At 40.2% G+C, this 21,757-nt stretch overlaps 1 protein-coding gene and 1 long non-coding RNA gene across 2 annotated transcripts; both read right to left on the bottom strand.

The window, feature by feature from the left end:
• Positions 1-14: 14 nt before the first annotated feature.
• On the bottom strand, positions 15-3,638 carry LOC131921548 (survival motor neuron protein-like). The gene is made up of 4 exons (XM_059276291.1): positions 3,532-3,638; positions 1,216-1,287; positions 887-1,006; positions 15-254 (listed from the first exon to the last, which is right to left on the bottom strand). The coding sequence occupies exons 1-4, from the start codon at positions 3,601-3,603 to the stop codon at positions 15-17; spliced, it is 504 nt and encodes a 167-aa protein (XP_059132274.1). The 5' UTR covers positions 3,604-3,638.
• A 2,595-nt stretch (positions 3,639-6,233) lies between these two features.
• LOC131921957 (uncharacterized) lies at positions 6,234-10,261 on the bottom strand. The gene is made up of 2 exons (XR_009382159.1): positions 10,149-10,261; positions 6,234-6,380 (listed from the first exon to the last, which is right to left on the bottom strand). It is a non-coding gene; the product is annotated as an uncharacterized LOC131921957 (long non-coding RNA).
• Positions 10,262-21,757: the final 11,496 nt, after the last annotated feature.

The following is a 21,757-nucleotide window of genomic DNA, read 5'->3' as shown; positions in this document are numbered from 1 at the left end:
TGCTTTTTCCGTATTTAGTCTCCGCCTTCAGGAATGGACATATTCACCACCTTACCCTGAGTGCTCTGTTCTGCATGATTAGCTACTTCACAGGTTGGGGAAAGGAGGTCAGACAGATTTTGCTCCTCTCTGTTTCCATATCCAGTATAAACCACAACACAGGTTTCTCTCTTGAAATCAATGGAAGTAACGGTAGCTGGGTAAACACAGCCATCTTCTGACCAAATGGCAGAACATTTGTCACCAACTTTCCACTACGAAAGAAATGAAAGACACAGACGTGCACACGTTACATCTTTGGAAGAGAACAAACCATCATCCAGCTCTCCAACTGCAATTCCAACCTTCCCATCTACTTAATTACCGACACTACTCTTAGTGCCCTGCATCTCCTTTTCCCAGACAGACGAACAGCTGTAATGATAAACAGCTGTAATGTACTCTACTGCCTAAATGTGTCATGAAGAACAAACACATCCAACCTTGGCCAGAAAAAAGCAAGTGCTCCTCAAACGTCAATACCCTTCCCCTTTGGGTAAAAATGAACTGGCTAATGGGGCATCAAAATATTTACTTAAAAAAAAAACAAAAAACCAAAAAACCAAACCAAACAAACAAAAATTTTAGCTCATCTACAGGGCTTTGTTCTGGTTCAGTGTGGGTTTGATGCTGGGATACTCAGGGCTGGGTGTGTACTAGGCAGGTACTCTACCACTGAACTATACTCCCACCATATATATGATTGCATGTGTGTACATCATCTCTCCATCTCTATCAACTTAAGGAAACAACACTGCTGACTCAGTTTACAGCCTCATTCACTCTAAATAGCATCAGCAACCCTCTCCCTCAGGCTGAGCAAGACCCTGTTTAATAAATAAATAACCTGTTTTAAGGGAGGTGTGGCACTCTTCTTTTGGTTTTTATTCTTCTTAGCAGGTTTTCTTCTGGCTGTGCCTTTTGGCTTATCTGAAGTGTCACAAACGTCACCATTCTTCAGAGCATGCTATGAAAACAGTAACAGAAATAAATGCCACGTGCTGTGGAGAAATACGTTGTTAAAAAGACACCATTCCTAACATGACCGTTACCACTATAAGACGATCTCAAGGTCCCATCACCTAAGAAAGCCTCAATTTACTCAGGGTTCCCCCCCCCCCCAAAAAAATGTATGAAATGAGGAAATAAAGAAAAGAGTAGTTAAACATTTCATACCTTAAAGGAAGCCACAGCTTTATCATAAGCTTTTATCAATGCCGTATCATCCCAAATGTCAGAATCATCACTCTGAAGTGAAAACAGAATACAAATAGTTTATGGGCAGATAGCTTTAATTAAAAACATATGATAGAAAGTACTGGGTGATGGGGGATTTTGTTCACGGCCCCCAGTTCAATCCCTAGCACTACTTGTAGTAATACATGCCGATAATCTGAACACTCAAAAGGTTCGGGCAGGAGGATTGCCAAGGCAAGCTGAAGACAAGCCTAGACTACACAGTAGATTCCAAGGCAGCCTAGACTACAACACAAGACCCTGTCTCAAAAAACAACAACAACAATACAACAACAACAACAACAACAAAACTCCCAAAAACCATGACCTGCAAATTATAATGGCTCATATCTGTAATCTATAATCCCAACACTTGGGAGGCAGATACAATAGGGTCACCAAGAGTTCCAGGCCAGTCTAGTCTACATATTGAATTCCAGGGCAATGTGGCTACAGAATGCAACCAATTCCAAAAACAAAACAAAACAAATGAAACAAATTTTAAAACCAGATGTGGTGGTACACCCCTTTAACTCCAGCACATGGTTGGCTGAGGTAGGTCAATCTCTTTGACGCCAGCCTGGTCTACATGGAGAGTTCCAGGCCTGCCAGGGCTACATAGTGCGATGTGTCTAAAAACAGAGACAACAACAAAATAGAATCTTTAATAAATAAGATTACCCCTGGGAGTACAGGTATGCACCACCACACTGGGCTTGAAGAAGATATCCAGATAACAAATAAGCACAGGAAACTGTGTGGCTTAAGGAGAGAACCAGACCACAGGGCTATGCTGAAGCTAAAAGGCAAAGGAACGGCTGGGCTGTCCCCAAAGATGGGAAAGCAGCATTGCCAAATGTTGCCTTGAATCTCTTCTCCCACCCTACACTCCAGGCAGAAAGCACACTTAGCATGCTAAGAGGGACATCCTAATGTTTTAAACTTTGTAGATGGAGTGTGTTCTGTTTCCCAGGTTAGCTTCAACCTCACAGTCCTGCCTCAGCCTCTCAAGTAGCTGGGATTGTCACAGGCACGGTCCACCAGCCAGGCTCTCATTTTCCTTTATATTTAAAAGTCTTTATTTAGCCGGGCGGTGGTGGCGCACGCCTTTGATTCCAGCCCTCGGGAGGCGGAGGCAGGCGATCTCAGTCAGTTCAAGGCCAGCCTGGTCTACAGAGTGAGTTCCAGGACAGGCAGGACTGTTTCACAGAGAAAAACTCTGTTTCAAAAATAAAAAAATAATAATAATAAAAAAAAAATAAAAGTAAAAGTGTTTACTTTACTCTTACGGAGTCTCACTGTAGTTTAGGCCTCGAGTGCACTCTGCGATCTTGAATTCCTCAGCCTCCTGCCTCCACCTCCCAAGCGCTTGTGACTGTAAGCAAGCACCATGAAGCCTGGCTCTGACCTTCCGTCGTACACACTTGACACACCACAAGTCTTCCTTGTCTTCCTCACCTCAGTGCATTGCAGTAAGTAGCAACTTTTCAGCTATCAGTTACCCTTCTCTCTCAAATTTGCTTACCGACTATTATCTGGGAAACTTGGTCCTTCTAGTTACAAAGCTCTATCTAGAACGCAGTATTTTAGTCTCACTGCTAACGTCTGCGTCTTGACCTACATTTGGAGCACTGCAATGCCCCCTAACTGGTTTCATTGCTTCTGCCGGCCTGTCCCTGTGCCCGCACATCCCTCACAGTCACAGAGGACCAAAGCGCGGCTCCCAGCCACTCGGGCGGATGGGGAGCAGCATGTGGATCCCTCACAGTCACCCAGGACCAAAGCGCGGCTCCCAGCCACTCGGGAGGATGGGGTGGCAGCATGTGGATCCCTCACATTCACCCAGGACCAAAGCGCGGCTCCCAGCCACTCGGGCGGATGGGGAGCAGCATGTGGATCCCTCACAGTCACCCAGGACCAAAGCGCGGCTCCCAGCCACTCGGGCGGATGGGGTGGCAGCATGTGGATCCCTCACAGTCACCCAGGACCAAAGCGCGGCCCCCAGCCACTCGGGCGGATGGGGAGCAGCATGTGGATCCTTCAGTCACCCAGGACCAAAGCGCGGCCCCCAGCCACTCCGGCGGACGGGGGAGCAGCATGTGGATCCCTCACAGTCACCCAGGACCAAAGCGCGGCTCCCAGCCACTCGGGCGGATGGGGGAGCAGCATGGGGTCCGAGCGCGCACCGGTTCGGCCTCGGCCAACGCTCCGAGCTCGGTGGGTGCCGTCGCCGGGCCGCGCCACCCGCCGCCTCACCTGGCCGGTGCCACGTCGGAACAGCACCGCGTCCTCCTGCTCGGAGCCTGCACCGCCGCTGCCCATCGCCATGGCAAGTTACCGCGGACGCTGCCGGGGCTCGCCCCGTGACGACTTCCGTCGCGAGGGCTGCTGGGACCGGAAGAGCACGGTGGCCCGGAGGCAGCCGGGGCTCTTCCGCACGCTTTAGGCACGTGGCTAATGCGCTACCAAGTCACGCCTGTCACAGCTCTCTCCTCCTCGTTCTCCCCTTCCCTATCTCCTAGCTCTTTCTCTTTTTCCCCCTCTCATTTTCTTCCAACTTACTTTCTTCCCTCCACGCCCCCCCCATTTTTATTTTTTTTCCGTTTTTCAATCAGGGTCCCACACTTGTAGTTCAGCCTCGCTGTATATAGCCCACGCCGGCCTTTGCTACCTCAGCTTCCCGAGTTTGGGGATTACAGGTTCTGTCAAATTTGCTTTCCTTTTTCAACAATAGTTCTAGTATAAAATAATGGTAATGGCAGGTAACCCGCTAAAGCTGCACAATAAGGGCGTCCTCTGCTTGTTGGTTCTTGAGGCACGCAACAGTTATTAGGGGATGGACTGGTATAGGGCCTTCCATTGCAGCGTTAGGTGTCCATTTCATAGTGGGTCCCAGGTGAGGGAGGCCGACCGTCCCTTGGTCTGGCATGTCTGGTGAGTTCTTGGGTCTGGTTTTCCTGATAGGGTTTTGATACACCCATGTGCCCCCATAGTTTTGATTCATCCCGATAAGCTTACAGGTTGACTCCCTTGTCTGTTCTCAGGAATAAGTCACGTATCAATCCGTACTAGATGGTTCCTGACAGATGGTGACACTTCTCGGTATACCCCGAGTCTGCAGTTATCTTCCCCCAAATGGAGTTAGCAACTGTTGGGAGGGTCGAGTTTCCAGAGACAAGCAGGTCTGAGTTTGGGGGCAGCCTGGTCTACATAGGAAGTTCAAGGTCAGTCAGAGGTTCACAGTGAGACCCTGTCTCAAAGTAAAATGGAGCCTCCCAGGGCAGGACACAGCCTGGCAAATGCCACTTGTTTTAAACTATATGTAGCAACTTAGACTAGGGTATAGCCAATAGGGCAACCCAACAGGGCCCAATGAGATTTCTGGGTTCTTGTATCGCAGAATAAAAAATTAGGACAGGGACCTACCAATAGTGATGGTAATAGACATCATTTGTTAAGAAAGAATGTGCCCAGCTGTGGAAGTGGGTAAAATATCTGGGAAGGGTACTGTAGTGTCCTGTCAGAATCTTTGGGAGAACTGTGGCTCCAGACATTTTTCTAAGGGGCTGAAAGATGATCAGTCTTCTGTAAATTCTATGGTAATGAGGGGAGTATGTAGCTTGAGTTTTCCTGCCTGGCCCACAGTCAGGACAAATCTCTATCACCTGCCAGTCCCACAGCTGCTCAGACCCAACCAAGTAAACACAGAGACTTATATTGGTTACAAACTGTATGGCCGTGGTAGGCTTCTTGCTAACTGTTCTTACAGCTTAAATTAATCCATTTCCATAAATCTATACCTTGCCACATGGCTTGTGGCTTACCGGCATCTTCACATGCTGTTTCTCATCGTGGTGGCTGGCAGTGTCTCTCTGACTCAGCCTTCCACTTCCCAGCTTTATTCTCCTCCTTGTCCCGCCTACACTTCCTGCCTAGCCAATGGCCAATCAGTGTTTTATTTATTGACTAATTAGCAACACATTTGCCATATAGAACATCCCACAGCAGGAGTAGACTCTGCCTAAGAAGGAACGTACTCCCTCCCCCCAGGGATGGGATTAAAGACATGCTCTACTACCACCTGACTTAGGATTTTAATGAACTATTTTATTTTCTAGTGATGAATATAAGTTTTTTAATTTTTATTTTTTAATTATGTGTGTGTATGTGCATGTAAGTGAAAGAGAGGAGGTTTTGGCTCCCTTGTAATAGGAGTTAGGATCCTTATATCATAAGGACTTTAGTTTGAAACTGTCATAGCCAAAAGGTAGGAATTTTACAAAACTAAAAATATGATGTTTAATAAGAGTAACATGATAATACTTCCAATGGTGCCAGAAAGGGCCACAGCCAGGAAATTGTTCTGAGCAGTTTGTAGTCCAAAGCTGATCTTTGGGTGATGTTTGTCAGCTCAGTGTATTATTATTATTGTCCACATGGAATCATTGTTGTGGGGCCCCATCATCTTTCTGGAGACTTCAAATTCGTTGTTAGGCCTGGTCATGATTCCCTGCAAAAAACTGATAGAGACTCCAACACAAAAACATGTATAGGCAGCTAAATGAAACCTTTTTTCTAGAATTAGTTAGTACTCTATATGACCATTAATACTATAACAAAAGTTTAAAATATATATGTTAATCTTATAACTTTTGATATAAAATTCATACCTTAAGAAAAGTTTAAAGAATTAGAACCAAAATAGAACCAAAGAATTGAGATTAGTGGCAATAGAATAGTCCCTCAATTTTTTTTTCGTTTTCTTCTGTCCCATATCAGAAGATGGCTTTTTCTTCTGACATGATACAGAGACTTTGCATTTTCCTTTTAACAACATGCTTGGGTTTAGAGGAGAGAGCCATTCTCCAACTCCAAAGCAAGCTTTAATTTTTAATTGAACTGGGACTACAAAAAGACCATTTGTGTTTAGTGTCTGTAGAGAAGAGCAGAAACAAACATTTAGGAAGACTTATGAAATTTTATAGATGATATATCAATAGGCCAATTTACTCCTTAGCTTGGGACATTTTTTTCTAGATGATTTGTCCTTTTTCTTCAGATGTCTCATTTTCCAGTGTTCTTCAGATTCTTTAGCCTTCATTCTCCTGAAAGACAAAAACAAAAACCCTCCTGAAGCCTAAAACTGGGGAGGTTCCCTTTTGGCAAGTTATATCTGATTAAATGAAAAGCATTTGTTGGCTGGGTGGTGGTGGCACACACCTTTAATCCCAGCACTTGGGAGGCAGAGGCAAGTGGATCTCTGTGAGTTCGAGGCCAGCCTAGGCTACAGAATGAGTTCCAGGAAAGGCACAAAGCTATGCAGAGAAATCCTGTCTCGAAAAACAAAACAAACAAACAAACAAAAGAAATAAAAAGAAATAAAAAAGAAAGGCATTTGTTAGTGGTATAAGTTACTTTAAATTGGATGGTCATGCTGGTTGATGAACTATCACCTCTTCTAAGTAAGAGGTCTCTTTTGTTCAAATAAACCTTTATCAATTTTGATGGTATCCACAGCTTATCTTCTCCTATAGAAACAAAAGCAAAACCTTGTCCCTAATGTAACACATATCCTGGTTTCCATTCTGAGGTCAGCACATCCTTAAAGTATATAGGCTTATTTAATTCTGTAGTTTTTTTTCTGTAATCCAGTGTCTCTCTGCAGCTGTTATTCCTTTCCCTTTAGCATTGATAAAATTCAGAGTTAATAGAGCATTACATAATCTGTTTCTGGGGGTTTTTGTTACCTCTTTCTGTTTATTTAGCATATCCTTTAGAGTTCTGTTTGATCTTCCTATAACTGCTTGGCTTGTAGGATTATGTGATATACCTGTAATATGCTTTATATTGTAATAAGCAAAAAAAAAAAAGTTTCATTTTACCAGAGACATATGCTGGAGCATTGTCAGTTTTAATTTGTATACCCATGATGGCCATAACTTCTAGCAAATGTGTGATTATAGAATCAGCTTTTTTCAGAACCCGAAGCCATTGCCCATTGAAATCCTGAGTAAGTATCATTTGTGTGGTATACATATTTCAATATTCCAAATTCTGCCAAGTGAAACATAGCCATCTGCCAGATTTTATTCTTCTGAGTACCCTTTGGGTTACATTCTGCTGGTAGTGGAGTCTGATTATAAAAAGAACAAGTAGGACATTTCCTTATAATTTCCTTGGCTTCTTGCCAGGTTATAGAAAAATCCTTTTTTAAACTATTACTATTGACATGGTGTTTTCCATGAAATTCTTAGGCCTCCAGCACATTTCCCATCAAATATTTATTAATCTCATCATTACCTTGTTCTAGAGAGCCTGGCAGACCCATATGGGATGGGATGTGAGTAATATATAAGGGATGCTTCCTATTCCTGATTATATCTCATAACTGAATAAATAGTGAAGTTAATTCTGACTCATAATGGATAAATTCTGCAGTCTCAATATGTAACACCACTCTTTCAGCATACTGAGAGTCAGTAACTATGTTGAGAGGTTCAGAAAAATCCATTAATACCAACAGAATAGCATACAATTCCGATTTTTAAACCAAATTATAAGGACTTTGAACCACTTTACTTAAATTTTCTGATTTGTAACCTAATTTTTCTTGTTTGTTTGCATCTGTATAGAATGTATGAGCTCCAGATATGGGTGTTTCCCATACAATATGAGGCAAAATCCAATCAGCTCTCTTTATAAATACTGTTCCATTGCTTCTGGGATATTTGCTGTTAATCTCTCCCAAAAAACTACTGCAAGCTCTTTGCCAAGGTTATTTCTGCCCATAATTTGTCAATGTCCTCCTTAGTTAAAGGTATGGCAATTTCTACTGAGTCTATTCCTGCTAATTGACGAATTCCCACTTTTCCTTTTAAAGTCAATTCAGAGATCTTTTCCACATAAGTTTTTAATTTTTTACTTTATGTATTTGGTAAAAATATTATATTCAAATATAATATCTTCCCTCTGCATTAAAATTTCTGTAGGAGAATGCTTAGAGGGTGAAATAACCAAAATGCAATCAAGCTTTGGATCCACATGATCCACATGTTCTTCCTGTACTTTGTTTTCCACCAAGGCCAGTTCTCTCTTAGCTTCAGCTGATAATTTTCTTGGACTATTTAAGTTCTTGTCACTGTCTAAGGTTTTGAACAAATTACTCAGTTCATCATTTTTTACCCCAACAACAGTTTATAGATGGGAAATATTTCTGAATAATCTTTGAAAGTCATTAAGAGTCTGTAATTGATCTCTCCTAATTTGCAACTTTTAGGGTCTAATTTTTTGTAGACCTATTTTATATCCTAAATAATTAACAGAATCTCCTCTTTGTATCTCTTCAGGAGCAATTTGTAATAGCCAACAAGGCAAATTTTTCTTTTTCTTCAAACATTCTAAAGTATCTGCATTTGAATCAGCTAGTAAAATATCATCCATGTAATGATAAATTATAGATTTAGGAAATTAAAAAAAATGAAAGCTTTTTAAAAAAGATTTATTTATTTATTTATTTATTTATTTATTTATTTATTTATTTATTTATTTATTTCATATACAGTGTTCTGCATGCAGGCCAGAAAAGGGCACCAGATCTCATTACAGATGGATGTGAGCCACCATGTGGTTGCTGGGAATTGAACTCAGGACCTCTGGAAGAACAGCCAGTGCTCTTAACCTCTGAGCCATCTCTCCAGCCCAGATTTAGGAAATTTTGTATGTATCACTTCCAATGGCTGTTGTACAAAATATTGGCACAGGGTTAGGCTATTCAACATTCCCTGTGGGAGAACTCTCCATTAATATCTCTTAGCCCACTGAGAATTATTATAAGTAGGCACAGTGAAGGCAAATTTTTCTCTGTCTTTTTCTTGTAAGGGTATTGAAAAGAAAAGGTCTTTTAAATTGATATCTATTAGAGGCCATCCTTTAGGTAACAGAGTAGGCAAAGGAATTCCAGATTGTAAAGAGCCCATTGGCTGAATTACTTTGTTAATTGCTTTTAGGTCTGTTACCATTCTCCATTTACCAGATTTCTTTTTAATAACAAATACAGGAGAATTCCAAGGGCTGGTTGATTCTTCAATATGCTGAGAATTTAACTGTTCTTATACAAGCTCTTCTAAAGCCTGCAGTTTCTCTGTTGTTAAAAGCCATTGCTGAACCCATACAGGCTTGTCTGTTAACTATTTTAAAGGAAGAGCTGTTGATGTCTTTGAAAGATCAGCAGTTGTTGTGCCCTGTTCTTGTACAATCTGGATGGCTGGTGAACGCTCTTTATAATAATACCTTCTGATACTTCTCCCAAAAACATGTGTTAGTTTATGATTTGTTTCTCAGGTTGGGGGAATATTAATCTGGGTATTCCATTGTTGTAATAGATCACAGCCCCATAAGTTCATAGCTATATTAGCCATATATGGCTTTAATTTTCCTCTCTGTCCTTCTGGTCCTATACATTTGAGCCATCTTGCACTCTGTTTTACTTGAGATAATGTTCTAATCCCTAACAGCTCCTGAAGAAGTTAATTTGGATGCCAAAATTCTGATGCAATTATTGTCACATCCACACCTGTGTCTACTAAACTTTCCAAGAAATGTCATTTATTCGTATTTTTAATTTTGGTCTTTGTTCATTAATAGAAGTTTGCCAGATAATTCACTTTATTGTTTCTCCTGAATTTCCAGTTCTCTCTGCTATAGCTGTTCTATCACCTTGAGCAGCCTGGTTTATTCCAATAGGCATTTGGTTATTTAATTGCTCTTAGAAGGGGTTTCTTCTATGATGGCAGGAAAGGTCTGAACTGAATTTGCTGTGTGGGTCTACATGAGGCCCCTCTGGAAGTTTCCTGAGGGTAGAGGAAAAGGATTACCTTGTCTGTCCCTTGTTGATCTACATTTGTTGGTTCAATGTTTACCCTTGCCACACCTCCATAATCCAGAAGGGAGAGGTATTCTGTTGCCATTGTTCCTTGAATAAACATTCTTTCTAGGAACACCCTGTTTACATTCCTTTTTCAAATGACCTTGTTTACCACAACCAAAACATCTGACTTTTTTTCTCAAAGCATTTGATATAACCTTTCCTATCCACATATTATCATGGTTATGAGACTCAATATTAATTGTATCTCTGATTCAATCCTCCAAGGGTGATGATCTTGCCTTTAACAGACTGATTATTCTTTTGCATGCTGCATTCCCGTTCTCAAAATCAAAGTTTCTATTATTATCTGTCTAGCTTCTGAATTTGGTATCATTCTATTTACTGCTGAAGATAGTCTTTGTAAGAAATCTGTGAAGGATTCTTTGGGGCTCTGTATAACTTTTGTGAATGATTCAATTTTTTTTTCCTGCTTCCTCAATTCTGTCCCATGCATTCATGGCTGCCATGTGGCATAGAATTAAGTTTTGATTATCATATAAACATTGTCTTTCTATATCAGCATATTCACCTTCTCCAAGAAGCTGGTCTTGGAAAATTTCCACACTTCCAGCTCTACATTGTGTTCTATCATTTTAGCCTCCTCTTTAGACCATGTTTAGACCATTGTAATTGTGCTCCAGACTCCAGGACAGCTGTTGCCAGTTCTTTTGAGTCCTGAGGAATAATCCTATTACAAGTTGACCACGAGTTTAACATTTGCTTTATAAATGGAGAGTGCATGCCATATGACACTATAGCTCCCTTAAATCTCCTTAAATCTAACATTTCCACTGGAGTCCAGTAGCTTGTATACACCCTTGAGCAGGTAGTTCCTGTAAGGTTACTGGATAGATTGTTTGGTTATATGAAAACAGGCTGTCTCTCTGTAACTGTATAATTCAATCCTGAAATAATTTCAACTTTAAATTCTTCTGTCTGGGTCTGAATTTCTCTATAAGTCATTTTAACGGGTTTTTTCTAAAGTCAATCCTGAGTTAATTTCACCTTTGAATTTTTCTGTCTGGGTCTGAATTTCTCTATTATTCATTTTAACAGTTTTTTCTAAAGCTTTTTATCTTGGCACTTAAATTGACCAACCTTTTTAACACTAAAATAAGGATAATTAAACAAGTAATATTCATAATTGATGTTATGTACATCCTGTCAACATTAATTATCCTTTCACTTAATTGTTCCATTTTTAGACTGCCTAATGTGTTATCAAACAAAGACCAATTCCTTCCATTGTCTAAATGTTTCCCATTTTTTAATGTGGGAAAAAAATTCTCTTTTAACTAGTTTCTCTCTTTAAGATATCTTAATTGACTTACGAAGTCTGCATAGAACAGTAGAAGTTTGAGGGAATTTCAAAGCAGCTACCTATCATGGTGGCAGTCCAAGATGGAAATCTAGAGAGAGCAAGAGCCCACCACTTACCAGGAGCTAAAGAGAGCCAAAAAGACTCTGGCCATGTGAGTTGGAGATCTGGCCACAAACAGCTCCAGCTGCATATAGCCAGATTGCTTGTGGCTCCAGCTGAGCTGGGGGGCCTGTAAGCTCCAGCCAAGCAGGGGGCCTGTAACCCCTGGCCTATAAGGCCACCAATGTTTTTTTTATTGAATTCTTGCCACATGGCCACCAATTGTACTTGAATTTTAAGCAATCTTATTAAATAAATAAAAAAAGGAGCCAAATATAGGGATGAAAGCCTTAGAGATCAGGGAAATAGGAATAGCCACTACTTAACCTCACCTTACCAGTTGAGCAAGGGTCACTGTGGTAGGATGAAATGTTCTTTATGTATATGCCCAAGATTGGTATCATTTTCCATCTTTCTGAAGAACTGTCATACTGATTTCCATAGTGGCTGTAAAAGTTTGCACTCCTACCAGGAATAGAGACATGTTCCCCTTGCTATACATCCTGACCAACATGAACTATCCCTTGTATTATTGATCTCAGCCATTCTGACAGGTGTAAGATGGAATCTCCAAGTAGTTTTGATTTGCATTTCCCTGATGTCTAAGGATATTGAACATTTCTTTACGTGTTTCTCAGCCATCCAAGTTTCCTCTATGTGAATTCTCTGTTTAGGTCTGTACCCCATTTTTAAATTGGGTTATTTGATATCAAGTTTCTTGAGTTTTTTTTAATATAGTTTGTATATATTAGCCCTCTATTGAATGTGGAGTTAGTAAAAATCTTTTTTTAAAAGATTTATTTATTTATTAAGTATACAATGTTCTGCCTGCATGTGTAGCTAGAGTTTTCCTGCCTGGCCCACAGTCAGGACAAATCTCTCTCACCTGCCAGCTTAAATTAATCTTACAGCTTAAATTAATCCATTTCCATAAATCTATACCTTGCTACATGGCTCGTGGCTTACTGGCATCTTCACATGCGGCTTGTCATGGTGGCGCCTGGCAGTGTCTCCCTCACCCAGTTCCTGTTCTCTCAATTCTCCTCTCTGTTAGTCCCGCCTATACTTCCTGCCTGGCCACTGGCCAATCAGTGATTTATTTATTGACCAATCAGCAACACATTTGACATACAGACCATCCCACAGCATGCATGTATGTCTGCAGGTCAGAAGAGGGCGCCAGATCTCATTACAGATGGTTGTGAGCCACCATGCGGTTGCTGGGAATTGAACTCAGGACCTCTGGAAGAGCAGTCAGTGCTCTTAACCTCTGAGCCATCTCTCCAGCCCAGTAAAAATCTTTTATCGTTCTGTAGGCTGCTGCTTTGTCTAAATGATGGTGTCCTTTGCTGTGCAGAAGTTTTTCAATTTCATGAGGTCCTATTTAGTAATTGTTGATCTTAATGCCTGTGTTAATGATGTTCTGTTCAGAAAGTCTTCTTTTTTGGGTCTTTGTGTGCTTTGGATATCAGGGTAACTGTGGCCCTATAGAATGAATTGGGCAATGTTACTTTTGCTTCTGTTTTGTGGACTAATTTGTGGAGTATTGGCATTAACTCTTTTTTGAAAGTCCTTAGAATTTCATGCTAAGACCATCTGGCCCTGGGCTTTTTTTGGTTGAGGGACTCTTAATGACTGCTTCTGTTTTACTAGGCATTTCAGGAATGTTTAAATTGCTTATCTAACCTTGATTTATATTTGACAAGTGGTATATATCAAGAAAATTATCCATGTTTTTAGATTTTCCAATTTAGTGGAGTAAAGGGTTTTTTTGTTTTTTTATTGTTGTTATTTTTTATTTATTTATTTTTTTGCTTTGCTTTTTTAGTTTTTTGAGACAGGGTTTCTTTGTGTAACAGCCTGAATGACCTGAAACTCTCTTTGTAGATACAGAGATACACTTGCCTCTGCCTCCAGAGTGCTGGGATTAAAGGTGTGTATCAGCATGCCTGGTAAGTACAGGTTTTTAAAGTACGTCATTATGATTCTCTGGATGTCCTTGGTGTCTGTTGTTATGTCCCCCTTCTTATTTCTGATATTATTAATTTGGATACTCTTTCTCTACCTTTTGGTTAATTTAGATAAGGATTTGTCTGTCTTACTGATTTTCTCAAAGAACCAACACTGTTCCATTGATTCTTTGGATTGTTCTCTTTGTTTCAATTTTATTGCTTTCCTCCCTGAGTTTCATGATTTCTTGCCATATACTCCTTTTGGATGTGATCTCCTATTTTCATTCTAGAACTTTCAGGTATGCTATTGCTAGTGTGAGTTCTCTCCATTCCCTTCTTCTTCTTCTTCTTCTTCTTCTTCTTCTTCTTCTTCTTCTTCTTCTTCTTCTTCTTCTCCTCCTCCTCCTCCTCCTCCTCCTCCTCCTCCTCCTCCTCCTCCTTCTCCTTCTTCTTCTTTTAATGTAGGCACTTAGTGTTATGAACTTGTCTCTTAGAGTTGCCTTTATTGTGTCCCATAGGTTTGGGTATGTTGTACATTCATTTTCATTAAATTCTAGAAAGTCTTTTATTTCTTTATTTCTATCTTGATCCAGTGGTCATTCAGTAGAGAGTTGTTAATTTCCATGCGTTTTTAAGCTTTCTGTGGTTTCTGTTGTTGTTGATATCCAGCTTTAATCTGTGGTCTGATAGAGTGCAGGGAGTTATTTTAATTTTCTTGTACCTTTTGAGAGTTGCTTTGTGACAGAGTCTGTGATCAATTTTGGAGAAAGTTCCACGAGGTACAGAGACGAATATATATTCTTTTGTGTTTGGGTGAAATGTTTTGTAAATATCTGTTAGGTCCATTTGGTTTACAAGGTGTATTAGCTCCAGGATTTCTCTGTTTAGTTTTTGTCTGGATGACCTGCCTATTGGTGACAGTTGGGTATTAAAGTTTCCATTATCAGTGTGTAAGAGTCATTATATGATTTAAGCTGTAGTAGTGTTTCTCTTACAAACTTGGGTGATCTTGTGTTTGGGGCATAGAGGTTAAGAACTGAGAGGTCTTTTTGGTGGATTTTCCCTTTGATGACTATGTAGTGTCCTTCCTCATCTCTTCTGATTAGTTGTGATTTGAAGTCTATTTTTCTAGATATTAAAATGACTACACCAGTGTCGCATCCACCTCGACCAGCAAGGAAGACGCAACACCAGGCTCTTCTCCAAGCAGTTTATTCAGGTACCTTGAAACAATCTTCTGACCCTGGGGAGAGCCAACCCACAACTTAAATAGCCTCTGGGTAGCCTACCCCAGTCTGCCACGTGGGTACCATGGATAGGTCCAGGTACTCGGAAGCAAGCCAGATCCCAGCCTTAGCCAAATAAGGAGTTGTTTTTCAGAGTTGTTTTTCAGTGAGCACTCACCATCGGGAGGGTGGAAGGCGGAAACCAGCGCCATCTAGGAGGCGCGGTTGCATGCAGCTCTCTGCACACCAGCTTGTTTTTTTAAGTCCATTTGCTTGGAATATCTTTTTCCAGTCCTTAATCCTGAGGTAATGTCTGTCTTTGACGTTGAGGTGTATTTCCTGGATGTAGCAGAAGCAAGGGTCCTATTTTGCTGTCCATTCTGTTAGTCTGTGTCTTTTTATTAGGGGATTGAGACCATTGATGTTGAGAGATATCTATGACCAATGATTGTTGATTCTTGTTATTTTGTTGTGGTTGTTGTTGTTGGTGGTGGTGATTGTGTGTGTGTGTATGTGTTTTCTTTCCTTGGTTTTCATGGTCTCGGATTATTTATTCCCTGTGTTTTCATAGTTATAGTTAACCAATGTAGGTTGGAGTTTCCTTCTAGCACCCTTTATAAGGCTGGATTTGTATATAATTATTGCTTAAATTTATTTTTATCATGGAATATCTTATTTTCTTCATCTATGGTGATTGAAAATTTTGCTGGGTATAGTAGTCTGGGCTGGCATCTGTGGTCTCCTAGAGTTTGCAGCACATCTGTCCAAGCCCTTTTGGCTTTAGAGTCTCCATTGAGAAGTCGGGTGTAATTCTAATAGGTCTGCCTTTATATGTTCCTTGATCTCTTTCTCTTATAGCTTTTAATATTCTTTCTTTGTTCTTTATGTTTAATGTTTTGATTATGTGCTGAGAGGATTTTCTTTTCTGATCCAATCTATTTGGTGTTCTGTAAGCTTCTTGTACCTTTATAGGCATCTCTTTTTTTAGGTTAGGAATTTTTTCTTCTATGATTTTTTTTTTGAAAATGTTTCCTGGGCCTTTGAGCTAGGTTTCTTTTCTTTCCACTATTCCTATTATTCTTAGGTTTGGTCTTTTTTATAGTATCCCAGATTTCCTGAATGTTTTGTGTCAGGACATTTTTTCAGATTTAACATTTTCTTTAACTGATGTATCCATTTTTTCCTATCATATCTTTGACAGAGATATGGCTGAGAGAATCTTTGCCTGAAATTCTCTCTTCCATCTCTTATTTTCTGTTGGTAAAGCTTGCATCTGTCGTTCCTGTTCAAATACCCAAATTTTTCATTTCCAGAATTCCCTCTGGATTTTCTTTATTGACTCTACTTCTATCTTCAGGTATTGAACAGTTTTATTCATTTCCTTGCCCTGTTTATTTGTATTTACCTAGATTTTATAAGGGGTTTATTCATTTCCTCTTTAAGGGCTTCTATTATCTTCATACAGACTGTTTTAAAGTCCTTTTTTTGGGGGGTTTCAGCTATGTTGGAACATTCAAGGCCTGTTGTGGTAGGTTTGTTGGGCTCCAGTGGAGACATGTTGTGCTGGCTGTTATTGATTGTGTTTTTATGCTGACATCTAGGCATCTGTGTTTGGGATGATTATAGTTCTGGGTGTTGATATCTGGCTTTGTTTCTGTTGGGTTAGTGGTTTTTTTTTCTTCATTTCTGCTTCTTCACTAGACTTTAGGAGAGTGTATGTGCTGCCTGGTAGGGAATTTTCTCTGGGCTTGTTTCCCTCGCGTACTCAACTGATGTGTTCCCAGTGAATGCTGCCTGCTAGTGTTAGAGATTGGGGTAATGGGATGATGTCTCAGTTATAGTATCTATTGCTGTAAAGAGACACCATGACCATGGCAACTCTTATACAGGAAAACATTTAATTGGGGTGGCTTACAGTTTCAGATGTTTACTCCATTGTCATCGTGGCAAGACATGGCAGCATGCAAGCAGACATGGTGCTAGAGAAGGAGCTGAGAGTTCTAAATCTTGATCCACAGGCAACAGGAAGTGAACTGTATCACTGAATGTAGCTTGAGCATAGGAAACCTCAAAGCCCACCCCCACAGTGACACACTTCCTCCAACAACACCATACCTACTCCAACAAAGCCACATCTGCCAAAAGTGTCACTCTCTATGGGGGGGGGCATTTTCTTTCAAACTACCACAGATGAGGTGAGGGAAGGAAGGCTGGAGGAGGTCTTTGTGATCCCTTGGGAATAGGGTCAGAGAGGAAAGGGAGACCACAGCAGGTTTTCTGCTACAGAGCTGGGGATAAGACTGGGGAGATTGGATCTGGTAGAACAGGTGTGGGTCTATGGACAACCTATTTATTGCTCTGGCAGGAGTAGCCCTTGGGTTAGAAGTGAGTGCCTGTTGGTGTTGGGGACAGGGATAAAGTAACAAGTCAGTGGAGGGAGGTAAGAAGGGGAAGATTTTTGGGCTCCACAGGAGATGGGAACAAGGGTAGAAAGTGGAGGTGGAGGTGTGGAGGGGTTGTAGGAAAGGCTGCCATAGGTGTTCTGCTGCAGAGCTGGGGATGAGAGCAGAGGATTGGATTTGAAGGGACAGATAACTATTTTTTTTTTTTTTAACATTTTAAGGGCTTCATTAAGTTTTTGAGAAACCAACAGTGCTGTGATTTGTCTTTTTCCTTTACTATACTATTTATAGCATCTTTTAGATTTACTTAATATTCTTTTCCTATTTGAAAATTCATGGCCATTAACTCTGCAAATATTTTTCTGTCCATTTTTTCTTCTCCTTATGGGAAAACTAATAGCATGTTAGACCATATAAGACTTAGATATCTTTTTTAAGGGTTGGGGATTTAGCTCAGTGGTAGAGCGCTTGCCTAGCAAGCGCAAGGCCCTGGGTTCGGTCCTCAGCTCCGGAAAAAAAAGAAAAAGAAAGAAAATAAGACTTAGATATCTTTTTTAGATTTGTGTCAAAGTGTTTCCTGGTTGTCCCCCCCCCCCTCCAGAACTTTTATGAAGTTTCCCTCACTTCTCATTGCCTGGTTCTATAAATACTTCTAATTCAATTACTGCCAAAGGAAGCACACTTACCATGGTTATGATTCAGGCCTCGAAGTGGTAAGTGATCCATGCTTTGTTAGTATTTTACTAAATTTCTAAACATGATTGGGGGATTCTGTTATTTCCCAAAATGAAGAGGAGTGACTACTGGATAAATTGCTTTGTCTCAGATACTCTTGAAGGGCTTCTGAATGAGTTAGCACCCAAATTAAGGCATAATTGATTCGAAGTATCAGACATGCCAAAATTCTTGGGAAGAACATTACAAGAGAAGGACTTGACTTATTTGAAGGAGGAGGGAGAAGAGGCAGAGGAGGAGGAAGCCCACTGCTACCAAAGACCAGTGTGTATGGGAGAAACTTAGGTGGCCACTGAGATCAGAGATGGAAGCCTTTATACTATAAAAAGACATTTTGACTTCACTTTCTCTTCTTCAATGCTACATGACACTTGTGTAGTATACTCATAAGCTATAGATTATACTCACTTGTTTCTTCTCAACTTTTTGTTCTTGTTTCTTCTTTTGATAGCATATTCCAAGAAAGGAAATAATCAATGAAAGAGATTTGTTTTTTGCAGTAACCTGTGGTTTAAATACTAGGTATAAAGAGTGAAATTATTAGTTCAATCTAACACATGAATTTTATTTTTTTATAACTGTATTTATTTATTTTACATCCTGGCTGCAATTTTTCCTCCCTCCTCTCCTCCCAGTCCTTACCCCCAACCCCCTTTGTTCCCATCATCCCAATCCACTCCTCTGTTTCTGTTTAGGAAAGGGCAGGTCTCCCATGAGTATCCACAAAACATGGCATATCAAGTTGCAGTAAGACTAAGCCCCTCCCCATGTATTAAGACTGAGCAAGGTGATCCAGTATGAGGAGTAGGGTCATAAAAGCCTGTAAAAGAGTTGGAGACAGCCACTGTTCCCACTGTTAGGAGTCCCACAAGAGGACCAAGCCATACAACTGTAACATATGCACTGTGCATGTCCCCATGCAGGCTCCCTGGTTGTTGTTTCAGTCTCTGTGAGTCCCTATGAGCCCAAGTTAGTTGAATTTGTGAGTTTTCTTGTGGTGTCCTTTCTCCTCCTCTTCTACAGGATCCCCTGAACTCAGTCTAATGTTTGGCTGTGGGTCTGTATTTATTTCCATCAGTTGCTGGATGAAGCTTCTCTGATGAAAATTGGGCTAGGCACCAATTTTCTGGTCACAGGAGATGGCCAGTTCAGGCTATGTATCTGCTATTGCTACAAGTCTTAGCTGGAGTCATCCTTGTAGATTCTTGGGAGATTCCCTTGCACCAGGGTTTTACAGGACCCTGAAATGACCTCCTCCTTCATAATAGTCTCTCTTAGTATTCTTCCCCTCCACTCTCCTACCCCCAACATGATCACTCATGTTCCTATCTCTACACCCTCAGTCCACTCAAGAAATCTCTTCTATTTCCCCTTCCCAGGGAGATCTGGGCATCCCACTATGAACTCTCTTTGTTACCTAGCCTCTCTGTAGAGTGTAGTAGCATAGTAATCCTTTATTTTACAGCTAATATCCACTTATGAGTGAGTACATACCATGTTTTTCTTTCTTGGTCTGGGTTTCCTTACTCAGGATGATTTTCTTCTAGTTCCATTAATTTGCCTTCAAATTTCCTGGTGTCCTTGTTTTTACCAGCTGAATAATACTCCATTGTGTAAATGTACCACAGTTCTTTATCCATTCTTCAGTTGATGGACATCTAGCTTATTTCCAGGTTCTGACTATTGCAAATAAAGCTGCTATGAACATAGTTGAGCATGTGTCCTTGTGGTATGATTGAACATCCTTTGGGTATATGCCCAAGAGTGGTATAGATGGGTCTTGTGGTAGGTTGATTCCCAGTTTTCTGAGAAACCACCATACTGACTTCCAAAGTGGCTGTACAATTTGCGCTCCCATCAATGGAGGAGTGTGTCCACATCCTCTTGAGCATGAGCAATTGATTATGTTTTTGATCTTAGCCATTCTGACAGGTGTAAGATGGAATCTCAGAGTCATTTTTGATTTGCATTTCCCTTATGGCTAAGGATGTTGGACATCTCTTTAAGTGTTTCTTGGCCATTTGAGATTCTTCTGTTGAGAATTCTCTGTTTAGATCTCTACCCCATTTTTTAATTGGATTATTTGGTTTGTTGATATCTAGTTTCTTGAGCTCTTTATATATATTGGAAAGCAGCCTTCTGTCAGATGTGGGATTGGTGAAGATCTTTTCCCATTCTGTAGGCTGCTATTTTTCCTACTGACGATGTCCTTTGACTTACGGAAACTTTTCAGTTTCATGAGGTCCCATTTATTGATTGTCAATCTTAGTGCCTGTGCTATTGGTGTTGTGTTCAGGAAGTTTTCTCCTGTGCCAATGTGTTCGAGGTTATTTTCCACTTTCTCTTCTATCAGATTGAGGTCTTTGATCAACTTGGACTTGAGTTTTGTACAGGGTGATAGATAGGGGTCTATTTGCATTCTTCTACACACTGACATCTGGTTAGACCAGCACCATTTTTGAAGATGCTTTTTATTTTTTTCCATTGTATAATTTTGGCTTCTTTGTCAAAACTTAGGTGTCCATAGGTCTGTGGATTTATGTTGGGGTCTTCAATTCAGTTCCATTGTTCCACCATCTGTTTTTATACCAATACCATTCATTTGGTTTTTATATCTATAGCTTTGTAGTAAAGCTCAAAATCAGAGATGGTAATACCTCTGGAAGTTCTTTTATTATATAAGGTTGTTTTGGCTAGCCTGGGTTTTCTGTTTTCCTATGCAAAGTTGAGTATTGTTCTTTCAAGGTCTGTAAGGCATTGTTGGGATTTTGATGGGTATTGCATTTGAATTTGAATTTGTAGATTGCTTTTGGGAAGATGGACATTTTTACTATTTTAATCCTACCAATCCATAAGCATGGGAGATCTTTCCATCTTCTCATACCTTCTTCAATTTCTTTCTTGAGAGTCTTGAAGTTCTTGTCATACAGGTCTTTCACTTGCTTTGTGCGAGTTACACCAAGGTATTTTATATTATGTGAGGCTATTGTAAAGGGTGTTGATTCTCTGATTTTTTTAGTATATAGGAGGGCTACTGATTTTTTTTTGAGTTAATTTTATATCCAGCTACTTGACTAAAGGTGTTTATCAGCTGTAGGAGTTCCCTGGTAGAGATTTTGGGGTCACTTATGTATACTATCATATCTTCTATAATAATGATTCTTTGACTTTTTTTTCCAATTTATATCCCCTTGATTTCCTTTAGTTGTCTTACTGCTCTAGCTAGAACTTAAAGTACTATAATTGAATAGGTATGGAGAGAGTAGACAACTTTTCTTGTTCCTGATTTTAGTGGAATTGCTTTGAGTTTTTCTTCATTTAATTTGATGTTGATAATCAGCTTGCTGTATATTGCCTTTATTATGTTTAGGAATGTCCCTTGTTTCCCTGATCTGTACAAGACTTATCATGAAGGGATGTTGGATTTTGTCAAAGGCTTTTTCAGCATTTAACAAGATGATCATGTGTTTTTTCTTTCCATTTGTTTACATGGTACATTACACTGACAGATTTTCTTGTGTTGAACCATCACTCCATCTCTGGGATGAAGCCTACCTGGTCATGGGGGGATGATCTTTTTGGTGTGTTTTTGGAATGGGTTTGCTAGTGTTTTATTGATTATTTTTGCATCAATGTTCATGAGTGTAATTGGCCTATAATTCTCTTTTTTTGTTGAATCTTTGTGTGGTTTGGTTATCAGTGACTGTGGCCTCACAGAAAGGATTTGGTAGTGTTTCTTCTGTTTCTATTTTGTGGAATAATTTGGTGAGTATTGATATTAGCTCTTTTTTGAAAGTCTGGTAGAATTCTGTCAGAACCAT

The sequence above is a fragment of the Peromyscus eremicus genome, chromosome 11 (genome assembly GCF_949786415.1).
Source record: "Peromyscus eremicus chromosome 11, PerEre_H2_v1, whole genome shotgun sequence".
Classification (NCBI taxonomy): domain Eukaryota; kingdom Metazoa; phylum Chordata; class Mammalia; order Rodentia; family Cricetidae; genus Peromyscus; species Peromyscus eremicus.
This window is presented reverse-complemented; position numbering and strand designations above follow the sequence as displayed.

What these genes read in the sequence shown, in the direction of transcription:
- LOC131921548 (XM_059276291.1), bottom strand. Translation starts at nt 3,603, where the DNA reads ATGGCGATGGGCAGCGGCGGTGCAGGCTCCGAGCAGGAGGACGCGGTG. An exon ending in TCCGACGTGGCACCGGCCAG is followed by an intron (nt 1,288 to 3,531) that starts GTGAGGCGGCGG and finishes TTTTCACTTCAG; the next exon opens with AGTGATGATTCTGACATTTG. An exon ending in AAGCTGTGGCTTCCTTTAAG is followed by an intron (nt 1,007 to 1,215) that starts GTATGAAATGTT and finishes CTGTTTTCATAG; the next exon opens with CATGCTCTGAAGAATGGTGA.